This window comes from Scaptodrosophila lebanonensis, unplaced genomic scaffold, assembly GCF_003285725.1.
Source record: "Scaptodrosophila lebanonensis strain 11010-0011.00,11010-0021.00 unplaced genomic scaffold, SlebRS2 tig00000001-arrow-pilon, whole genome shotgun sequence".
Lineage (NCBI taxonomy): Eukaryota > Metazoa > Arthropoda > Insecta > Diptera > Drosophilidae > Scaptodrosophila > Scaptodrosophila lebanonensis.
Window position 1 is genome coordinate 17237555 of NW_022060529.1, and position 21255 is coordinate 17258809.

The 21255-nt window shown below is 34.8% G+C and overlaps 1 protein-coding gene across 1 annotated transcript in view; it reads right to left on the reverse strand.

Moving 5' to 3' along the window:
* LOC115622604 (nuclear hormone receptor FTZ-F1) overlaps nucleotides 1–21255 on the reverse strand; it is a 62882-nt gene that overhangs the window by 40886 nt on the left and 741 nt on the right. Inside the window, exons 2-3 of the mRNA XM_030516606.1 lie at nucleotides 19897–20842; nucleotides 15246–16693 (exon numbers count right to left, since the gene is read on the reverse strand). Of these exons, the coding sequence (XP_030372466.1) occupies nucleotides 15246–16572 (1327 nt within the window). The 5' untranslated portion in view covers nucleotides 16573–16693; nucleotides 19897–20842. The remainder of the gene's footprint in view (nucleotides 1–15245; nucleotides 16694–19896; nucleotides 20843–21255) is intronic.

Below are 21255 nucleotides of genomic sequence, written 5' to 3' on the forward strand. Positions count from 1 at the left end.
TTTTAATACATGTACAAAAAATAGTAATATTTCTGTTACCGCTTCAATTTCTGCTTACAATTCCCTTTCAAGTGATTACATCGTTAATAACATTTCCATTATATTTTGAAATTGGTTGTTTTTCCCCTCTTGCATTGCTGTTTTTAAGATTAAAATTGCCAAAGACAGATGCTGTATGTATGCGTATGAACTATATATTGCGACTACACTACGGTTAGTTCATAAGCTATATTATCATATTCATAAGCTATGTCGCGACTCCAAACAAATTTCCACTCAACTTACAGTCTTATGTACCTTCATTACCACATTTCAAAGCGTTTAAATTTACTACAAAAATGATCATAAATAAAAATTACGACATACATACAAAAGCAGTGTAGAAGCATGCAATTATATACATACATGTACACGTACATATGTATGTATATAGGTATAAAAAATCCCTTTTAGCACGCCCCATAAAAATAACAGAAGAGTCAAAATACAACATGGAACGCAAATAAAAACCAAGACCTGCCGCAACAATTTTACAAAACAAATAAGCGACAGAGAGACAACAGCAACAACAATTTTGCAAAAAAAAAAGCCAACGTTGCGCTTCACTTTTAAGCAGAAAATAAAAAAGAAGCAATGCAAATATGATTGCAAAGAAACAACGACGCATTTATTTGGGGAATGAAGTAACTGGAAACGTAATAAAAACAACAACAAATGAATAAACTGGATAAGTAGTGCGGGCTAGACTCTTGAAATGCCTTTTCCCCAACAACAATAAAGCTTGTATTACGTTCTTAAGAACTTTGTAATAGAAAGATACCACATTCGTATGAAATTCTTAATCAGCATGACGACATAAATTAATCTTATTATGAAGAAATTTACAAATATTATAAAACAAAAGTAATTTCCATATTTTTAAAAATTAGCCAAAAGAATCAAAGTCGTTTGCTTCAAAAATAAGTTAATTTTTAAACTAAAACTTAAAAATAATATAATTTTGTAATTTTTTATTTTTTTTTTGTAATTTTTATAATAAAACTTTAATGATCACAGTCCCTGTTAATAGGCTTTTGAAGACGACTAGATTTTGCAGGCCCTCCAGATGTATTTCGTTTCAAGGAGATGTTTTGTTTACGTTCTCACACGTTTTAAATGAGGAATTATTCTGCTTCAGGAGAAAAATGCTCCAATCAGCATCTCACCGAAATGAAATGCGGAATCGCCAAGGGTAATTAATTGTTGGCCTTAGGTGATTTGTAACATTAAACTATGCAGCTCAAAACAATAAACGCCTATAGTCGTAAGTGCGATTCGTCATAATAAATGTGGCGAGCAGCGATTATTATTTATGCATACACATACACATGCACATATAATCTCAGTTTTGGGAACAGGGTATTTCATTGGGCTTATATATATACGTGTACTTTTATTTCAGTACAGAATTTAACTAAAGCCGCAACATCATCTATTCGCAGAGTAGGGCACATAATAAAATTGTTATTGAAATTTAAGGAGAGGTTTCTTAAGCGCTAAAAGCATATATAGTAATTCTTTAATTTAGGGCGATAAATTCCAAGGATTAAAAGAGTTATGGAAAATCACCCTTCCTTTAATGATTCCAACTTTTATTCCACCCAAGACAGTCTGACGGTGATATTGATCTCATCATATTCTGATCTAGAATACGTAAGTATATACATATATGTATAAGCTTTTCGTAGTCTTCCACATCTTTTTGTGGTTGTCACATTACATTATAGTACATATGTATATTCGCTCACAAACTAGTATACCCCATTTTCTTCTTGGGTATAAAAACATTTTTTAGTGCTGTCGACAAAAAGAAGAGTATCCCCCACTTCCTCTTCACTCACACCATTTGGCCTGCCACACACCCCGAAATGGCGCTTATCAGTTAACGCGGTGCGTTTGCCAGCGTCGACCCATTTACCTAAACTGCAAATAGTTGTTGTTGGTTTTGTTGCTGCTGCTGCTGAGCTTTATAGTAAAAAGCTCACACATCGTCATCGCACAAATCTGGCTGTTTGTGTATTTTTGTTGTTGCTGGAATTTGCACTGCAGCAGAAGCTTTCAAGTTGTTGTATCGTATCTGTGCGTGTGGTCGTTACTTTTATAATCGCAATCTTGCCTTCCGTGCCCCGGGGGTTGAGGATCGTTTGGCGTCTGCAGTAAGCAACGGAGCTCCCAAATGTGCACACACACACACACACACGGATACACACATATGTATATACAGACAGCGCTCATTACGCACACGCATGCAGCTGCAAAAGCTTTGAGTGAAAGCTTTGCAGGTTTTTTGTGGCTACCTAGTCGTCTGTTTGTTTGTTTGTGTGCTTCCAAAGCATTTTAACTTTTTTTAGTTGCTTCGCACAACAACAACAACAAACTATTGGCAGCTATGAATGGTTATGTGGAAAACAAGGGGAATGGGCTGCGTGGATTGTTGAATGCGCTACGTTTTCTACCATTTTATAGTAGACAGAATACTAATATCATAAATTATGTATAATCATGAATTCTAATGCCAGAATACAAATAAACTGAACGAATTTTGATTTTGATTTTGAATAATCACACCATCCAGAGCACAATAGTGGTTATTTTTTATTATTTTAATTGTATTTATTATTACTATATTATTTACGTTTTCATGATTTTTTTTATAAATTTTTATTTTATTTACATATATATTTATTTACATTTGTTTGAAGTGAATTTTGTTTTCTTAAACTTATTGTTATATTTATTTATGTTTTCAATTTTTTTTCCTTTTATATATTTCTCTATTAATTTATATTGACTATAAATATCAGACTTGTACCGATTATTATTACAAATTCTTATGTCAATTAAACAGTAGCAGACCTATATATGTATATGTATACACTTTGAGCTCTTTTTAATAATAATAAACAACTGTATACTGCTGTGAATACACAAATTTTAAAGAATTTTTTGCTTTTAATAAAAGAAAAAAAAAACAAAAAAAATGTTATTAAAGACTTGCTTAAAATGTATCATTCTTAATTTTTGAATGGTACGCGATTAAAAAAATTAAATTAATGATTATCTCAACTCTGCTTATCTAATGCATAAAAAAGAGCACATAGAAATCCCAAAAACGAATGGTCTGAAAAAGAATTGATAAGCAACTAAAAATAAACCTGACATGTTTTGAAATTTATTGAATTAAAGTTAATAGTATTGAAAAACAAATAATGCTGAGGTAACGCTAAAAACAAACGATGGATAAGTTTCAAAATGTATTACAATTAAAAAATTATGCGCTATCTGAAGTATTTGTTCCATCAGTGGTATAGAACATGGCCATGAATTGATATTCAATTGAGACTCAGCCATCTGACACTCATAAAATTGAGGTTAAGTAGACGAAATGTGTTGACTTGCTAATAAAACAAAAAAAAATGTTGTCTCTTACATAAAGTAAAAAAAATGATTTGATACAAGCGCACTCGGCGTATACGTAATCGTGCCCTCACGAATTCCCATTACGTATACGCACTATTTGCTCAGACAGATAAGGAAGCTAACCAAAGTACACAAGCATTAGGGTGTTTCCAAACTGTCCGTTTAAATATCATATTAAACAAAAAACTTATTTTCATATTTTTGAAAAAAATATATTATGTATATGTATACAAAAACTGTACTTTCTTTCCATTTAAAAAACAAAACCATGAGAACAATTAAATTTGGTCCGGCTCTTCAATACCCTGCATAGTGAATCCATTTTAAAAATGCTAAATAGTAGGGTGAGACACTATACAAAACTAATATTTAATTAATTTCTACATATTAAGTAGCTGTAGTGCGCCAATTTTGTTTAAAACATAACAGAGAGATACAGAGATACATTAACACAGATATCTAAAAAGTAATTTTAATAAAAGCGATTGAACGACTGGTTCTGAAACAGCTATTTTAAATAATAACGCAATATATGGTTTATAATAAACTTGCTCTGTATAAATTTAGAGTCCCCAGAATGTAGCGTACAAAATTAGTTGGTGTTCGTAAGGATGGACAGATATGTCTCTATGGTTCATACATGTACCTGCCATTTTACATACACATATACCCTGCGGCTATACTCTTTATTTAATACGTTTAGTGTTATCAATATTTCGATGTCAAAATAATGATAAGATTTATTGGATTGTGTTTAAAATACATATTAATGTGACAATGAATTATATAAATTTTTATTTGAATTTCGTACTTGTATTCAACTTATTTATTTCGAAAATTAAAGGTTCCACTTAAAAGCGAAAAAGTGTTGCAGCTCGAAATATCTGTGTTCGATAGTTCGATACACGATAGAAGTTCATAAAAATTAATAGACAAGCTAAAAAGTATTATTAAGTTCATTAATTGATTAATCAATATTTAATATGTAATAGCCAGCTTAGCCAGCGAATACTGCTTGATAACATCTGCACCGAACATAATTCGAATAATTGGATTTTCCTTAATGCGTATAAATGGGAGTTGTTCGAATCGGCTCTTTCACTTTTCAGGGAAGTATCTTGTCCCATCCGAGTTTCGCCATCAGTTAAAGTGCATTTTGTTGTACTTCCTGAATCGAGGCATTTGTAATTCCAGACAGACAGTGAAGTTTAATCAGCCACATGTATCTCTCTTTGTTTGAATCTATTTGTGGAAATTTACAATTCTTTGCTCGAACTTCTGTGACATATGCAAAAAAAAAATGCGGAAAAATTTGTGATAATTTACAAGTAGGGTTTGAAAAGAATGTCGCAACGTTTTTTTTTCAATTATTCCATATTACTATGCTGCGGAAATGTTTAGAAATTTTGTACAGAATTTTTAAAGCTGCAAGTAACTTCTGAAAATCATGCTTTATGCGATGGTGATAGCTCCGTGATTCAAACCGAGTCATCTACTCACGTGCGAATTATTTGACACTCTGATATAGCTATTGCCATTGCGATCTGTGTATTTAAATAATTTCATTTAATTCGTTTTTCGTTTTTTCAGTCAATTTGACAAGTTACGACCACAAAGCGAAACAAATTACAGAAACGCATTTCAACTAATTATTACAAGTTGAACGAAATGTGGAAAAGCCCAAAGGTATTTGCATAAATGCCAGTTGAATTTAATTAATTTGCTCGCTTAACACAAAACTGAGCGATGGCTAGATTAAACGAGTTACATGCCGGTAAAAAACAACAAACAACAGTATCACTAAAATGAACAAATAACAAATAATAGTGGCAGAGTCGAAGTTGCAAGGCAACTAGCGACATTAAATTAATTAAATTAAAGAAGAGCAAAATAAACTGCAATGACGCACAAAGCAATTACACCAAAGGGGGGCCAATAAATCAAATACCATGAAAACTCATTAAACAATAGCAACAACAACGACCACAACAGCTGTAGAGTGCAGCGAGTAAAATGTTGTTGTGCTTGTAAAATGCGCAATATATGTAATGGCAGAAATAAAGAAAAACAAATAAATACAAAGAGCGAAAAATAATGCATAAATGTAAGTAGGTCAGGGTGCAACCCCACACACACGCACAGAGAGAGAAAGAGATGGAGATGGGGGAGAGAGCGAGATAGAAAACCAGACGAGGCTGCGACTGCACTGAGGGGGCTGCAAATCGAGCGGAGCGTCAAGGAAAATCAATGCGACTGCCGCTCTCGCCAGCTCACCAGCTCGCCTGCTCGCTCACTCGCTCACTCGCCCACCACCTCCCACTGCCTCCCCATCGACGATGTTGACGTATGTATCTGGCCGCCTGAAATTGCAATGCAAAATTAGTGCAGGCAGCGCTGCCAGCGTCGATGCGCCGACGCATATAGAGAATGTGGCACAGGGTCAACTGGCGACCCATTAGCACACTTTTCCACACAAACAAACTGTCGGAACGACCAACAGACAGACAGTCAAACAGACAGAGAGACGGACAGATAGACAAACAGACGCCCGGCCAGACAAGTACGCTCAATGGCGTTTTTCATTGAGTTAAGGTTAACAACAAAATGGCCAAAGCAATGCGAGAAATATTTTACAATAACAACAACAACAACCGCAACTCAAAACAACAACTCATTAGCATTATATGCCGACTATGCATAAAACTAAAAATTAAAATAAAAATAAAATTTCCATGCGCACTCTACTTATAGTATGCGAGAAGCCGCAATAGGAATTTAAATATTTGCCATAAAAGTATTTTGTAAACAATTTCAACTCCTCAAATGCTAAAATGTTGAAAAAAAAATATTTTTTTTTTATAATGCAAATTCGATAAAATTCACAACCTACGGGTTCCAATATTAACATTTTGAATAGAAAAATTATTATTATACGATGTTAGTTTAAAGTTACAACTAGTAATATTTTTTGCCAGTAATTTATAGAATTGGAGCATTCATAACTTATATTTTATTCTAAGCATTTGATTTTCATAGAAATTGTGCAATAACTTTAATTTCTTTAATTTTAGTTGGCTGACAAATTGGATCTGTGGTTGGGAAACGAATAAGCAGGACCTGATAATATGGTGGACAGTTTTTTTTTTTTTTTTGTTTTTTGTTTTTTTTTTTGTATTCTTGGATCGATATAGTGTTACTTTTTTATACGTCTTATACGTTGTATTTAGTCGAGCCTGAAGAGTTTCAGGATTGGTATTTTGATATAATATTGTTTGCTTTCATCGAAATATATACATAAGTCCGATCAACTTTAGTCTCAAACGTCTTGACATCTTAATGCGAGTTGACAATTTAAAAACATTTCAAATTTTGAAACCAATAGCTTCTCTTTATTAATAATGGCAATTATTATTGGTTACCCACCGAATTGATCAAATTGTCATTTGAGCTGAATTTAAATTTAGGTAAAAACATTTGCCGATTTGAATGGAATAATTTTAGAGCCATGAATTATTTAAAAAAAAAACTTATATTTAACGATAATGGATGATGGATTAGATGCCTTAGGTTACGATTAGAAGGCTGGTGAAATCTGTTACTTTAATATGTTACTATTTCTACTTCTTAGCGGTAATTATAATAATAAATGGAACACTAATTATACTTTCTAAGGTAAATTTATAAAAACTAATCCGGATTTTATATGTTCTTAATTGAAATCGTGATGATTAAAGCAGACCGTAATGTCAGCAGCCGAAGCTTCGTTTGAGATCCTAAAAAGAAGAAATTACACAAGAAATTTCACAAAAAAAAAAAAAAAAAAAAAAAAAAAATGGTGATGAAAATTTGATCACATACGGCAATTTTAGAGCTCGTTAAAGCCGCTCAAACATTTTCCAAGTCGGTAAGAGTTTGACTGAAAGCGTGCCATCTACTATAAGTTGCTTCTATTTGGTCGAGCACTGAATTTGGATCTCTACTGTCACGATCAGACTGCTTAACGGTAGCGATTGCCAAGACGCGATGATTATTTGCCAACAGAAAATATGTTTCAGGCGACAATTCACATCAATCATGACTCTTCAGCAGCTTAGGGAGCTTAGTAACGACGTTTTAATCCATTTCCACATAGCCCGGATCTGGAGCCAAGTGAATATCACATTAATTTAGATGCTATTTTCCAAATGGCAAAAAGTCATTAAGCAAAACGTAATGTGTCTGATCTAATCAGACTAAACAAAATTTTGTGTTTTTTCGAACCAAATATTCGTATTTAATAAGCAATTCATGTTCAAATTTTGGTTCTGTTGCCACCTCCATTAAATGAATCACTTTGTTAATCCAATTATAACCCAATTCCAATGCATTTTGTTAAGTAATTTGCACACAAACAGACTTCGATGTGTAATTGCTTTCATTATTGTACATTCGTAGTATTTCAATGCCTAACCCTCCTCCCTCTATTTGTTTTTAGTTTTGCGTGCTATTTGCGAAGGGCGGCCGCCAGCAAACAATAACAAACACAACTTCATTTACATACTTATATACCAACATACTCTATGCATGCAACCCAACTTTAATCGTATTGTATGGGTTTCCAATGTTCTACCCTTGATGGTTTATAGTGGGTTTTAACGAGATTTCTGCTTGACTAACGCCGATTGATTTCAATTATAATGCGGTTTGCCATTGCGGTTCTCCAATTTTTCATTGAGCATTTAAAACAAAGCGAATAACTATAATAAGTTACGTTTCATTCTAAGTGCCATCAGTGTGAATGACCATACTTGAAACTCGAAATGACTTTGAAAAAAGGCATATAGAATATAAGAAAAGTCATACAAGCAGAACAAAAAAGAACACATCATAGTTTGGAGAAAAATAGAGAACAGCCCACCATTACTTAGAAATCGAAACAAATGTATGGATTGTTCTCAAAAGATGTACATTCCAGTACAATGCCAATCTGCATTATATTGTAAAAATACACCCCGATTAGTAACCGATATTAGAAACACCCTAGCCAGTAAACGACTGGCAGAAGATAGTATTTATTGAGTATCCGATAATGGTATGTATAATTTAAAAAACAATAAATAAATTCAAATGTGTTTGAGTCCACAATATTAAAATTAAATATGTTTATAATAAAATGACTGTTAAGGTCCAACAAAACGAAGATCTTTGAATGTTTTACTTCGCACATCTATCGTTTTCATAAATATGAAGAAATCATAATTTCTACCCTATATCTACAAAACGACATAAAGCTGTGCTTTTAGACCAACCTTAAATTAATTAAAAGGTTTTCAAACTTCACTCCACACATTCAACTAAATGAAGAGGCGTTAACAAGTCCCAAATGATATTGAAATACGAAATTCGACTGTTTAGTTTATAGTTAACTAAATAAATAATATAATTACTAACCAGAAGTCTTAGGTATTAGAAATATTAAGCTCATGGTTGTAACAGACATCTGATTATAAGTAGTATGTATTATGTAATATATTTTTTAAAAATTACTTATTGTTTCATGAAAGTTTAAAAACTATTCCAGAAAAAAAAATGTTTGCACATTATTTCAAAGTTGTTTATCTTAAACAGTTTATAGAGTATTTAGAGCACTTGTCATGCATAAGTTCTCAACGTTTATTGTACAGCAACACCACTCGGCACTATAACGGCATTAGAACTGCATTCACCTTATCTTATAATGGAACGCCTACTTCAAGATAATACCAATTAGATTAGTTGCTGCTTCTTTCTTTTTTCTATGTTTAATATAAGCATTGAATCCTACTTCTGTTTCTTCTTTGTCATGTTGGTTTATTTTTGGAAAGTTGCGAGCTTTATCTTACTAGAGTACATCTTACAATAACTAGTTTTTGAATTAACTATAAATGTTACTAAAATGTGATGATGTAAATAATCAGTATATAAATTTTCACAGAAGGGAATGCTTTCTGTATCAACTAGATGATTTTTTCGATATAAATCAATAGATTTTAGTTGTACTTTAAGCAAATGTCTTTCAAATATCGCTAGGGCAAATGATTTCCCGTCAAGTCTGTAGAAAATTACTAAAAACTACAAAAAAAAAAGTAAACGTAAATTCAAATCAACTCTCCTATTTTAAGGTAAATTCAATATTCGTTTCAATGAACGCGAAATGCCTTAACTGTTTTGTTCATCTAACATTAAGTTTTAAAGTATATACATATGTAAGTAGCTCTTGATGGGGACAAAGTAATTTTACTTCATAATTTTTTGAATGCTTTAATGCACGAAAAGTAAGCACATATGTGGAAAACAAGTTTTTAATAATATAGAAGCTTCTTATAAGCCTCAGTAAAATCAGAGAGTTTTAAGTTATGAAAAATAGAGAACAATTGATTCAGAATCGTTAGAAAATAAGATCAAATTAATGTCATTATTTTTTTATTTCTTTGACGGACTCTGCAGCATATTTCAATATGCCTAAAAAACATGTTAGACTGAATCAATAAACTACTTGTATATATACCTAAAAACATTGACATACGTATCTACCTGCCTCCCGATGATGAATCAATAAATTCCTAGACAAGCTTAAAGCCCCATTCAAAGTCAAAACAAAGTGCGGCAAATTAAATTTAAAGCCGAATGTATGAATGAATGACAAGAACATAGAGTGGATGGGTGGCGAACGGAATTTGCATATGGGCTGACCTTGCCACAACAAAACACCCAACAAGGACATGCGACGCGTGGCATGCTATGCAAACATGTCCTTGAACACACGTGCCGGCATTGCAAGCGCATTAGAGCAGAGCCATAACAGAGCAGAGCAGAGCAGCGCAGAGGCGAGCCGAGCCGAGCGACGCTTACGTCGACGCACAACCTTCGCACAAATTAGAACCTTGTAATGCATTACGACAACAAATATGCGCAGCCAATGTCATGCCCCAATTTGTGGCAAGCGGCGGCCTCACTGCATATACATATATTCTATATATTCAAACTGCAACAGCAACAAGCGCCGTTGACATTGACCCATTTAGGTCCTTTGAGGCGAGCATAGACGGCGACACAGACAGAACAATGTGTGTCAATGTCAACCGGTGGCGGCAACGGCAACGGCAACGGCGATGACAACGTCGACTGAGACTGTGACTGCGACTGCGACAGCAAAAAAAGTTGCAGTGGGCGGTGGTGGCAAGCGACGATTAAGCCAAGTGAAGCAGAACAGTCAAGCGAAGAACACAGGCGGCTGAGCAAGCGACTGTTCGACTGATTTATTTGACAGAGTTGTCGCTGAACGGCCAGAACTGGTTCGAGAAATGTCTAATGCACGATTATTATATTTTTAGAATATATCTAATTCTGTTTTTACACGGTAGATTGGTTCCGGCAACAACCGTGTAAAAAAAGACATTAATCATATGGTGATTGGTTTCTTATCTCTCAAGAAATACATATGAAATTCTTAATTTTTAAACCGTGTTATATCAAAATCGTGTAAAAAAAAGACCGTGTAAAAACAGAATTAGGTGTATTTAGAATACACCTAGCCCTCGCTTAACGCTAACGCTAAAACTTTTGCCATTTGAATAAACCTTTTTGATGTTTTTGAAACTAATAAATTTAAACACTAAAAAATTGTTGTATGCATTTTTCAAAGTCTAGGAACGTAACCCCTCATTTTGTATGGAAGGAACGTAACCCCCGCGTTAAGCGAGGGCTAGGTGTATATGAAATGATGAATTGATACGTATATTACACACCATCGAAAAATGGCAAACGACATGTAAAGAATCGTTTTCATGCGAAACCATTTATTCATTTATATTTCCGCTAGAAATAAATATATGATTTTTAGGGGAAATTTTCTTACAGCGATTTATTCTTTGTGCGGACAGAATTTGTTTAAACTAGTTTCAATTAGATCACAAGATTTATATGTTTCTAAGTTCGATTATTTTTTATTATTTTTATTTTTATTATTATTATTTTTATTATTATTTTTATTTTTATTATTTTTTATTATTTTAGTAAAACATTATATACGAGTATAAAGCAGTCTATTTTTTACGAAACTATTATTTTAAAATATGCATTTATGTACCTGAACGTCTAGACTCTAGAGTTAAAAAGAGAAGAAACTAAACTGGATCATTTTTGGTAGAAAACCTGCTTGTGACAAAACCCTTGTCATTCAAGACTTATATAAGCTTTTAAATTCTTCCAATAGCTATGCAAGAAATTTTTAGTAGCTCCAAAAAAGCAACGATTTTCTTTTTAAATTATCATAAGTTTCTACTGTACTTCAGATAAAAAGGTCTACGTTAATCCACAAATTGAATTCATTTTAAAGAACATTTTAAAGAAAATTAGTAAATACTTTTTTCTACATTAAATGTTATAATAATTTTGCAATTTATCGCTGCTTGACTCAGGTTTAATGTCAAATGGGCACTAAAGATGCGCTCAGGTCAGGTTATGCAAATAATTTGCACACAAATTTATGTTGATCTACAAGCATAAAACTATATTTTAAAAAGAATTCTTATTCTACAATTCTACAAATTAGTATACAAATTATTTGCATAACTTAAGAAGATATTGTGGTCTGCTTTTTTGCATTTTCTTTAAATTTCAGTTACTATTCTGTTCCATTAAGAAGTAACGAAATTTTCGAAAGTGGTTTTAAAAGAACGTTTGCTAGCACATTGATTCATTGCAGAATCAGAATCAGCACAACTCTATTGACTGACTGATTGACTGACACACTGAGGCGGTGACGACGCCAACTTGACGTCAAATCAACACGACTCGACTCGACTCTACCCGAGTCAACGTCAACTCGAATCGACTCGACTCGTCTCGTCTCGTTTATTAGTTTCGCTGATGCACACACTGACCTTCATTTTGTATGCAATTTCGCTTTTTGCTTTTTCTTCTATTGTTGTTGTTATTGCTGTTGCTTGTGCATCCTTGTGCCCAATCTCCAATATTAGAAGCAACAACACAAGTGCAAACAAACATGCGCTTGACCCAAATTCTATTAGACGGACGCAGAAGCGTCGGCGTCGCCGGGGCGGCATATCGACTTGCACCAAATGCCGACGATGCTGACGACCTTGCTCCATTTAGTCAAGCCAAAAGCGGCTAGGAAGGATAGACGCACGCCCCCTACCCCGCTCCATGCCAAACGCATTGCTAATGCACTTCTAAGTATGCACAATAAGTGCGTTGAAGGCCCACGTCTATAGATCTATAGTGGCTGACTGGCAGGCACACAGAAAAACAGACAAGACAAGCACACAAACAGACGACCAGACGCCCAAGTCAGACAGTCAGACAATCAGGCAGTTAGATGGTCACAAAGACAGACACTGACATTGCTGAATGTCAACGAGTTGTGTGTGTTGTGCGTGTGTGCGTTGCATGTTGCAGGCTGCGTGTGTAATGCACTTTGCTGACTCAGCAACAATTACAATATACACAACTACTATCCATACATACATATGTACATAGATATGCACATATATAGTAACAACAACAATAACAACAATAACAACGACATCTTCAACATTTGTCGTCGTCTCCGGCGGCTCTTTTGACAAATGGCTGACAAGCTGGCAGCGCTTTTCTATTTCTTGCCATTACTATTCATTCATTGTTGTTGTCGTTACTATTGTTGTTCTTGTTGTTGTTTTGCATGCAGCTTTGGATGAACTGCGACTGCGGCAGATACACAGACAAGATACAGAGACAAGTAGGTTAGCTGGCTTTTATTGTAGGTATTTAAATAGATTTTTATGGCTGCATCCACCGAATGCGATGGCGCCTAAAGGGGCAAACATGACTTGGCATGTCCGACGAATACATACATACATACATAAGTGTGTGTTTGTCTGCATCCAAATATGTATGTACTATGTACATATGTTTCAACTTGGCAAAGTCTAGGCAATAAAGAAATGCATTTACGAGACTAGCCGCTCGAAAAAAGAATGCTGCAAACGCCAAACAAAGTTATGTAGTCGAAATTTTTTTCAATACAGACGAAATTGAGGCTTCTAATATTTGAAGGAAGTACTAAACCAAAATAGAATGGTTTAGTCGAGCAAACCCGACAGTGAAATATACCCAGTACACTGCATCTGCAGATTTAACCCTTGATTGACCGATTTTAATTCCAAACAAATTTAGAAAATCTCTTATAATTTAAAGTTTAACATGGGAAGGAAAGAAAAATGAAAATCAATAAACTCGCGTCTTCCTCGGATAAGGAAAGTCTACACAACGAGTTTACTCACTGTATTCTCAGCCGTTTTCGAAAACCAGGAGTTCAGCCTGAAGAACGAGCATGACTAGATCTAACATGCTAACTATATATCATATTCTTTATATAGTGGGAGATGCTTCCCTCTGTCTATTGTTAATTAAAATGCTGAACGGAGAATATTGCAAAAAAAAAACCAAAAAGCATCGTATAAAGTAAAAAAGCCTCAGCGGGAGAAATCTAATCAAATTAAAATAATATGTAATTAACGTATCCGACCCGGTGGGGGATTTGAGATTATATGGCGAAAGAAAGAGGTGTTACGCTGGAAAAACCAACAGGAAATACTAGCCTAAACTTTAAAAATATAGAACAGTAAAGACAGTTGATGATTGAAGAAAACTATTTTGTAAGATCTGGTTGAATGAATCAAAATGTACTTCAAATGTAAGTTTGTTTTCCATAAGTGCTTGAAACTTTTAAGATCATAGTTTATATCAGGATCATAGTTTCCTTAGCACAATTTTCAGACAATATTTATTAAATGTGTGTCATCATTTAAGGCCTATTTAGGAAATTTACGTTACAACACTTTTCATAAATACTGCATGCCAAAAGTTTCTTAAAAATAAAAAAACAAGGCTCGCCAATGTAGTTCATTTCAATTTAAATAATACTTAAGGCTCTCAAGCCTTTACAGAAAGTAGCTTATTTATTTCCCTTTTTCGAAATTCGCCGAAAATTCCAAATTTCGATTAAATTATGTGGAATCGAAATTCGTACATTAATAAAATCTCAAAATAATGTCTCTGGAGAAATAAAAGTAGAGCGCTAGTTTTAGGAAAACATCATACCAAACTGTATAACTCAATCACTTTTCGGAATTAAGTGCGGATTATTTGATCGAATTCGGAAGGAGCTTCAAAATTATGATCAAACCTCCCTCGAACACCGAAATACGATGTCAAGACTTGCAGATAACAGTCTCTGCCCAAAACGCTGCATCCAAATAATTGCCAGTTATAATACTGAGCCACAATAATTGCAAGTAATTTAATATCGAAAATTTTGTATATGTGAATAAATTTGTTGCTGCTAGTGTGAACATTTAACTTTATTTATTAGACAAACCTCAACACACCGTAGTTTATAATAATTATAAATTATAATTTGGGTTTAATTTGTCGTAATTGATTTGTTTACTTTATTTATACGTAAGTTTCTAGTATCATTTATAAATCAATGTAGTTTTAAGGTCGCATTTTTCATAACACGCATTGATTACTTGTTTAATCCATTTACTTTGTTTATTACGATTTAATAGTTTAATGTATAAATAAACGTAATTTTCATGTCGCATTTTTCGCATTTTTGTTTAAATTTGTTTGATTTTTCACTTCACTTCACTTTTTTTCTTCTGTGTAACTTTTTGAACAGAATATTGCCAACATTCTCTAAGGGGGGATGATGGGGGAAATAATATGGATTAATACCGGATGAAAGGTGTGAAACTTACCTCCTTGATCGTCAATTTCTAAGCCAAATTCATCCTCCGACATGGACTCCTCTTCGGAACTGAGATTTGAAACGCTGTGCGGTCCATGCAGTTGTTGTTGTTGATGTTGCCGTGTACCGCTACTATTGCTCTTGTTAGTATTGGTGTTGTGGTTGTTGCAAATATTATGATTACTGATGCTGGCGTTATTTTTATCGCTATTGTTATTATTACTGTGGTGGTGGTTGGGGGTGGGCGTCTGAGAGTGTGGCGAGGTTTTAGGCCCACAGGAACTTGCAGCCAATTCTTCAATGCTATGCAACGATTTTCTTTGTTGTTGTTGCTGTTGCTGTTGTTGGGACGACTGTTGCTGATTGGCAGTGTTTCTTATTATTGTTGTTGCAGTTGTTGTGGTGCTGATGTGATTGTCAGCCAAGTTATTGTTGCTGTTATTATGGTTACTGTTGTTGTTGTTGTTGTTGGTGTTATTGTTGTTGCGCTGACCATGCACTTGAATTACACTAACGTCCTCCGAGTGCTGTTTATTGTTGTTGTTGGTATTCGCAGTACTGGCAACATCAAATTCGAGCAACTGTGCAGTCGTTGAGCTGAGAAAGCTAGAGGTGGGCCCAGGGGCTGATGTGGCGGGATTCTCCAAAGGCTTCAGCTGATGATACTCGACGGCGGTTGTGGGCGGCGCCTTCTGCAGCAGCGCAGGATCGATGCTGTTGACAGTGTCGGTCGTCTGTGTCTGAGCACGGTTCGGGAACAATAAATTGGCAAAAGATGGCACAGATACGGATTCTAAGACAATAGCGCCACCGCTTGAGGGTCTGCCGGAGACGCCGCCGCTGCTAACACTTGCCTTAGCCTCTACATTGCCGGCACCCATCAAGGTCAGATTGTTGGTGTTATGGGGATTCGGGCTGGCAAACATGCGATCGCACAGACCCCCCAATGAAATGCCCCCGTCCAGGTGGCTGCCATCGATTGGCTGCAACGCATTCGGTTGCATGCAACCGAAATCTGCGTTATCTGTGACCTCCACACCACTGTCCTCCTTCTGCTGCATCTGGCCATAGTTGATGAAAGGCAGCATTGGTGTGCTGCCTGCCCCAAGCATTTGATCTTTGTGATGATGTGGCAGCAATTGTTGCTGTTGCTGCTGCTGTTGCTGATGCTGTTGCGGATGCTGCAACTGATGGTGCGTTTGCACTTGATGGTGATTGTTGTTGCTGTTATCATTGTTGTTATTATTACTATTATTATTGATGCTAATTATGGCATCGTTGGCATAACCAATATTACTGCTACTCTCCGCTAACATAGGTACGTGGAAGGTGTCCATTGTAGAAATATGATGCTTTAATTGTTTTCTTTAAAGGTAAATTTGTACGTTTTTGTGATGTACGAGTTTTTGTTGTTGTAGTTGGCAGGTAACTGTAGTAATTGTAGTTGTTGTTGAATAGCTGCAAGGCAAATAAAAACATTTGTTAGAAATCAGACAAAAATTCATAGAATAAAAAATATAAAAAATACCTAGCAACCATTATTAAAAATATGTTCCTGAATAGACTGCTCTTAACAAGCTGGCAAAGATATCAGAAGTATAACCATATGTGGTTGGACAAATTAAGTGCGGAATAGGAGAGGTTTTATCTATTTTGCGGGGAAAAGTGTTTTAGAACAATGCTGTAAGCTTCTTATAATCTATCTGGCGAATTAAGATGGTATGAAGTTCCCATATAATATGCCCCTAATCAAAAATGTCCACAGTCACTGTATTTAGGAAATATAAAAAGCAAGGAAGTTCTTTATATTTACAAACGGAAATTTTACTTTAAATGGAGGAGGACAATTCCTTTTATTTTGAAGTTTCATTCCATTATTCCTTATTCGTAAAATGTTGTGTAAGGAATGAATTCTTTGCAGTCGAAACGGTAAGAATATTGCAGAAGTCTTCCAATAAACAGGGTATGTGAGAACATAAGTTTATGAATGGCATAAAATGTTGAAAGAGGGTAGAGAAAGCGTTGAAGACGAACAAGGCGATCAAGAACATCCACTGATGAACAACACGTGAAGCAAATCAAAGAGTTGGTGATGCTGTTGCCATTTCTAATGGATCCGTCAATATAAATTGAAGAGAAATTTTGTGCCTCATATAATCTTGTTACCTCGTTTGTTTCCAAAAACACTTCATTTTTGGAAAAACGGAGTTCTTATAAAAACTGGAGGTGAGACTTGGATCAATGCTTATGACCCCGAGCGAATATCGTGCCAAAGTGGAATCAAGACATACAGTAATTTTTCCTTGATTGTCGGGGTAAAATTAAATTAAGACAAATGTGTCAAGAAGGCATATTATTTGAGTGTTATGAATGATTTGTTTGCAGCTATTCGTCCTTAAAGGCCGGATTTGTGAGAAGACAACCTATGTTTTTGCATTACGTTAAAAAAAAAAGACGACTATCGGTCCGCAACCTGACAAATACTCCAGAGACATCGTTTTGACACGATTTTAAAGATTCAAGCCCAATTGAAAAGGTTTTTTCAGACTGCTTGGAGGATTGAAAAACGTTGGCATATGTGTATTGAATCCGGAGGGGGAATAGATTTGAAATAGTCTTTAATACATAAGTAAATTTATAATTTAAGTTACAATTGAAAGTTATAATTGGGTTTAATTTTGTACACAGCACTGTTAATTTTCTGCTATACAGCTTAAAAATTGCGAAGAAGCCGTGCAAAAATGACGAATGTGCAGAAATAGGCGCCAACGTAATAGTATTTACAATTTGTTGAGGTATCTGGCTGTCGCTACGGTAAGAAATTGACAAAATCTAAATTATGTGCTTTGAGAGGTAAAGCAAATGTATTTCGCTAGGCCAGTTTGTTTTAGCTATTTTGTTATTCGATTTTTATTTTGTTTAGGTCTCGATATGTATCTGAATAAATATGCATATATTACAGGTGTATAAAGCGTGAACCGAAAAATGTCGCCCAATGTGGTCAATCACTTCAAAAAAATTAACACTTTTCTATTTGTTTACATTGTAAATAATTTCCTGGGTTCAATGCACGTATTCCAAATACAATTCCGTTTCGTTTATCTATCAAATCAGATTCTGTGATAAAGCAGGTCAAGGTAGATAAAGTAGGTCACGGTAAATACAGTGGGTCAAGGTCTAAAATGCATACACATACATATGTAGGAATAAATGAATTTTTAAACTTACAGAGAATTAGGCAGCTTTGATGAACAGAAAAATAGAAAAAGAAACCTTCGAGCTCCTATTGCTCAACTGCTTTCTGTAAGTCCCATTTTTTTGAAAATCCATTATAAATTTAAATGGATACTCAAGCACAATACTTAACGCATCAGAAACAACATTCTTTCCATTTTTCAATACAAAAACTTATAGGGAACTAGGAATACGTATACAAAAATAAGTAAATATATACAATCCTACTTTATCTCAATGAAGCCAATATTTACCATAAAATATAACCATTTTTATGCCCATTATTTCCCGTATTTATTTACAATATCAATAACTTGCACAAAGCACTATAATGCTATGTGGACGAAGGCCCTCGTTTCCAGTGCTTCACTAATTAAGGTTAGTTTTAATTGTTTAACTGATTGCTTTAGCTTTGGCATTTAAATATATTTTATTTGGAGATTTTATGCTTGTTTTATTAAAATTATCGAAAATATTTGCGAAGAGGTCAAATATTGCAGAATTCAGGCAATGTTGCCTGGGATGATACAAATTTTGGGATGGATAAAAATTTAATGTAACAGAACAACAATTGGATAGAAACTCTACTCAAATGGCTACCGATCCGTCCCATTATAAATCTCTTTGAGCATTTATAGAACTACGTTAAGAAGTCATTCTTCAACAAAACATAATTACAGCTGTTGACAACAAATTAACAACGATGGTGCCGGGTGGGGATTTCATCATTTTTCTCATTTTTTTTATGTGCTCCAGAAAAAGTTAACATATTCTATATGTGAGACCTATAAACTTAAAAATAAACCACAGTTGAGTTCATATTTCTAACTCAAATATTTTTTATGAGTGATTTCCTGCCTATAGCACGGATTTGACCGAGACAACTAATTAACAACGTTTACTTGATTAGTAAAAAAATATGAAAACTTAAGGACAAATTCAATAAAATTATAGTTTTAGATTTTACAACATTAATATTTGGTGTGAAAGTCTTTCTGCTTCAATACAGCTGTACATCGGCGCTGCAAGGATATTATGAAGCGCTAGGAAACTAACAAACTTGTGTCCAAAAATTGTTGGCTTAAACTCAAAAATGAAAATTTAGAAAATTGTCGTTAAAGAGCCGTCAAACACACATACATAAGTACATATACATAAATATGTAATGATATGTAACTTTAACGAAACACGTAAGAAAAAATTCGACTCTGGGGAGTTTACCTTTCCCTTTCCAATGCCATCTCCATTAGCTATCAAAAGCATTTAAAATTCTTGGGAATATATTTTAGCAAAAATTGTAGTTTGGTGAAAACTAATAATAAACTTCTGAAATGCGTTAATAAATACATATTTACACTACAGACCTAACCTGCGCAAACTTAACTAAATTATCATATTGAGGGAAGGAAGCCAACACGCACACTCACCTTTCATACAAAATTAATAGCAGAGCCAACAGCAGCTGAATGTTTGTGCAACAACTGTGTGTTGCTGTTGCCGTTGGTGTTGATGTTAAAGTTGCGCGCATGCGCAACTTAAGCTGTGCTCTACGACAGAATCTTTAGTTATTTTATGCGAATTGCGAGACCACAAAGAATACGGCAATAAAGAAGAAGACGAAGCAGCAAAACACAACAAAGTAAGAGCCAAGAATCAAGACAACAGCACGGAGACGACGACGACGACGCTACTTTTGGGGCGCCCGGTTTGTTGGGCTCTTCTGGCCTGGCTGGTGGTGGTGGTGCTCTTTGTCTGTCTGTGCCCGTCTCTGGGTAGTAAAACCAGTTGAGGCCGAAAGCAAAAGTGCTATTATTATTATGGCTTGCCTTTGTCGTTGGTGCTGTTGTTGTCTATTTGTTTGTGCGCTTTACACGGCTTTTCGTCCAGAACGCGAATTTATAAATTCGCAAAACAACAAAACAGCGACTGCCTCGTCGCTGTGTGATTCATGAGCCCCTCAGTTGAATTATTGTTGTTGTTGGTATTATTATTACTATAGTGGCGCAGATCTGCGCTGCTGCTTGCTGCTCATCAACGTCGGCGACGCTTGCAGCAACAGTTTCCGCCTGCGCCAGCTGCGAACACGAAAGCTTTTTCAGCATATTTTGTTCAGGTTCGCACACACACGCGACGAACGCATTTGCGATTTGTTTTTGTCTTGTTGTTGTTTTTTTTTTTTTTATTGTATTCTTATTATTTGCTGCTGCGCCAATTCTCTTGCTATTCGCCTTCGTCTTTGGTTTCGTTCCGTTTCGCTTTTGCTATTCGCTTTTAGTGTTGTCTTTCATGTGTAGAATTTTTTTTTGCAAAACTGTGGCGTCAACGACGATTGTAGCTTCCTTTTATGTATTAAACAAAAAACAAAAACTACAACTACAGAGACAGAATATTTATTGCAATTATGCCGAGACTATTTCTTGCACAACGACGAGCACGCGCAACAAGCGAAAAGCTTTACCAGCGCCAGCCACACTACAATACAACAAGAGAGAATTTAGCAATCGTGCACGACCGACAGAGAAATACCCTGCACTAGGAATGTTGATATATCGATATTTATTTTTAATTTGTGTAAAATGAATTGTTTCCAAAAAAATTAACTGTTATTGCGTAGGGATTAAAAGAGTCTACACAACAAGACGGACGGACATGACATGACTAAATGGTTAAATTTTAGATTTTGACAAAATAAGTGCTTTATTGGAAATAATTACTATACCAGTGAATTAATAAATTTGTAACCCCCAGGTACAACTACTTCAACCGGAATCGGAAATGGGATAGAG